Below are 3408 nucleotides of genomic sequence, written 5' to 3' on the forward strand. Positions count from 1 at the left end.
AGGTACTGTACCCAGTGGAAAACCCCCCAAAAGTGAACCGTACCGAGCCGTACCATGCCATACCATGCAGTGGAAAAGCGCCACAAGGTTCACTTTGTTACGGAAGGAGACTCACACAGGGGATTAGAAAAATACTATAATGTTTATTATCAGCAATAGATGCAGATGGATTGGACAGGTGAGTATATGAGCTAAAGTAAACCGTCTTCAGGAAGAGGGGAAGAGTGATTCCGTATATGATGAGTACACGGGGAATCCACGGAGCAGATGACGGGAACGGACTAGGGAATGGAGCACAGGAGAACACACTGGAGGAAACACAGGAGGTAAGTATCACAGGCAGGTAAAGTCTTCCAATGTATCATGTTAAGATATCAGAGAGAGAGAGTCCACTTCGATGAAACGAGATCAGACACTGGAGTGAAGCGAGGTGTGTTCTTTTGTATGGGAGCTGAGAGTGATTGTTAATCCGTGACAGGTGCGTGTGATTAGAACTCAGGTGATGGTGTTCGCTGTGATTGGGAGGTGGTTGAGCCTGGCCGATCTGTGACAATTTCCTTTCTTCTGTGGAACACAAAAGAAGATATTTTGCAGAATGCTGAGCTGCTCTTTTCCATTAAAAGTGACAAAGGACTGATTCACACTGTTTATCCTCCAAAAGGCTATGTATAGTTATCTAGTTTTTTTATTATTATTATTATTAATTAGGGATGAAACGATGCACCCGAGCCGGATGAAAACCATACAAATATGTGATGATTCATCTTTTCATTTATAATTACTCTTAAATCTCATTTTGTTTAAAAAAAATAAATAAAAAATTGTGAGAAAAACGGATTGTATCATGAAATCAGTATCGTGAATCATATCGCATCGTGAGTTGAGTGAATCGTTACATCCCTATTATTAATATTTATTTCAGTTTTAGTTTTAGCTATTTTAGTACATCGTTAAACTAAATTAAAATGAGCAATGTTGCAATGACAACTATCTGAAAGTTCAGTTTTTAATATTTTATTTTATTTCCGTTAACGTTTATTTTATTTCAAGTAACAATTTTTGATGGTTTAATTTTAGTTTTAGTTAATCTCATTCATGCTAACTTGTCACGATTGGTCATGAGATGTGCAAAAACAAATGATGTTTGATGCCATTATCATTACACAAACTTTACAACTTTTATATTTTGGCATGCATACTGTACATACAGTATAGCTTCAGAAGACTTGGAGTATAGTGCTCAACTTTATTTATTTGTTTTTATTTTATATTTATTTATTTATTTTTACCATGTATGTAACCATTTAATTTCATTGTATTGGGGAAAAAAGCAGCTTGGACATTCCGCCTAACATCTCTTTTTGTGTTCCACATAAGAAACAAAATAATATGGGTTTGGAACATTTTAATGATTATATAATTTACAATTTGGGATGAAATAACCCATTTGAACGGTTATATAATCATTTTCCATTAAACTTATTATTTGAATGGGAAAAAATAAAAGTAGTTTTATAATAGAAATAACAATATAACTGCTTATACTGATTTTTGTAGTGGCTTAACCTGAGAATTATGTGTGATTTATTTATATACTAAATATTAAAAGAGTAGGATATCTGGTGTTTATGTCTATTAAATGTAAACTGGCCTTTGGTTTCAGGCTGGACAGACTAGAATCATATAGCAATGATTAATATGATTAAAAATCTCATTATTCAAAATTCATTGACTTGAAGCTGTTCTAAACCATTCAAATACAGTAGAACCACTACCAGCTGATTTATACTTTATATTAGGCCACACATTCCTCATTAAAACAATGAAACTACTTAATCACAAATGTGTCAAGTTTATTGTTATTGAACATGTTTCCCATATAAGATCGTATTTAAAATGAAATATGTAACGAATGTAGAAGCTCCTCGGTGACATGCATCCCAGCCACCGCACTGGCACGGGTCTAATACATATGAGACATCAAATTCACAAGCAATTCGATGAAAGAAACAATCACTCACTCATCGTGGCCTTTGCAGATGAAGAACAGCAGCCTCCAGGCTTGTACGGCGGACAGGACGAGCGACGCGATGCCGACGGCGGTGATGAAGCTGCAGGATGACTGTGGTCCCCATTCCTCAATGATGAAGCGCTGCTTAGACACTGTGATGTTCTCATTCTGCCACATCCCCCGCGTAAATAGCAGACATTTGCCGCGAAAATCCTCCGTGTTCTCCGACAGAGGTACTATAGCTATAAAGCCAAAGACGAAGGCTAAAAAATAAAGGATGCATTGCGCGAATATGAAATTATCCATAGGCATTTTGCCAGAGCTGTGCTGTCGGTGCGGCTCGAGCTCTCGCGCTGCAGCTGCGCACTCGGACTTTGCAGCAGAGCAGCGAAATACATGCATTTATCCGAGGGAAAAAAGCATCGATGACACTTCTTTGTTTTAGTTTTATGGAGGGCTAATCCATAGAAATGCGCAAAAGCTGGTAACACTTTTAATACAGTTCATTAGCAAACATTAAAAGATCAGTGCAATCTGATATGAGTAGGGGCGAATATTTAGTCAAGTCTATTTTATTTGCGTAGGGCTTTTAGGCCTACTGTTGTTTTACAGCTTTGCAGTAGTGTTTAATAATAAAAATTGAATAAAATAATAAATTGTTTAATACACTGAATAATAAAATGGACTTATTTTAAAATAACAATAAAATACTATGCCAAAAATAAATACATAAATAAATAAATGTGTATAAATAAAAAATGCACATAATCTACAGACCAACTAACAGACCAAAATTCAAGCTATGCACTCTCCATAGATCTGTTTGTTAGTGCAGTTCTGAAGCAGATGTTCCTTTTGACATGACAAACTCTGCTAATGGTACACTTCTTGCTTCTATATTCATCAAAAATACTAAATACTTATTCATAATCAGCTTTAATATTGATATAAATATAAATTGTCAAAAGGTCAGTGTCAGCTGAAAATACCGAAATGTGATGGTTGCCTGATAACACTTCCATTCACATCCATTGAAAGTCCATTCACTGTTGTTCTCACATCAAAATCTACCAACATATTTGTTTAGAGCTGTTTTCACTTTTAAACTGTGCTTGATCTGTGCATATTTCTCTCTTGATTCAGACTAGACGACCTTTTCACACTGGAGGAAGTAATATTATGGTTTGAGGACTTTGGCCTTATTATATATATTATTATATATAATAAATTATATTGGTGACATAAGAAAACCCTTTTGATTATGAAATTAAAAAAGTTTTCAAAAGAAAATATTTTGGTCTGAAATAATTTAATTTAGAAAAAAAAAGTGTTTTATTTCTAAATACATTTGCAGTCTTTTTTTTATTAAATTGAAGTAGGCAAAATGGCAATAACTG

General features: G+C 34.7%; 1 protein-coding gene across 1 annotated transcript in view; it reads right to left on the reverse strand.

Annotated features, from left to right (window-relative positions):
• tmem179ab (transmembrane protein 179a, genome duplicate B) overlaps positions 1-2390 on the reverse strand; it is a 5430-nt gene extending 3040 nt beyond the window's left edge. Inside the window, exon 1 of the mRNA XM_016543857.1 lies at positions 2022-2390. Coding sequence (XP_016399343.1) covers positions 2022-2323 — 302 coding nt within the window. The 5' untranslated portion in view covers positions 2324-2390. The remainder of the gene's footprint in view (positions 1-2021) is intronic.
• Positions 2391-3408: the final 1018 nt, after the last annotated feature.

This window comes from Sinocyclocheilus rhinocerous, unplaced genomic scaffold (genome assembly GCF_001515625.1).
Source record: "Sinocyclocheilus rhinocerous isolate Xijiao unplaced genomic scaffold, SAMN03320098_v1.1 scaffold1635, whole genome shotgun sequence".
Lineage (NCBI taxonomy): Eukaryota > Metazoa > Chordata > Actinopteri > Cypriniformes > Cyprinidae > Sinocyclocheilus > Sinocyclocheilus rhinocerous.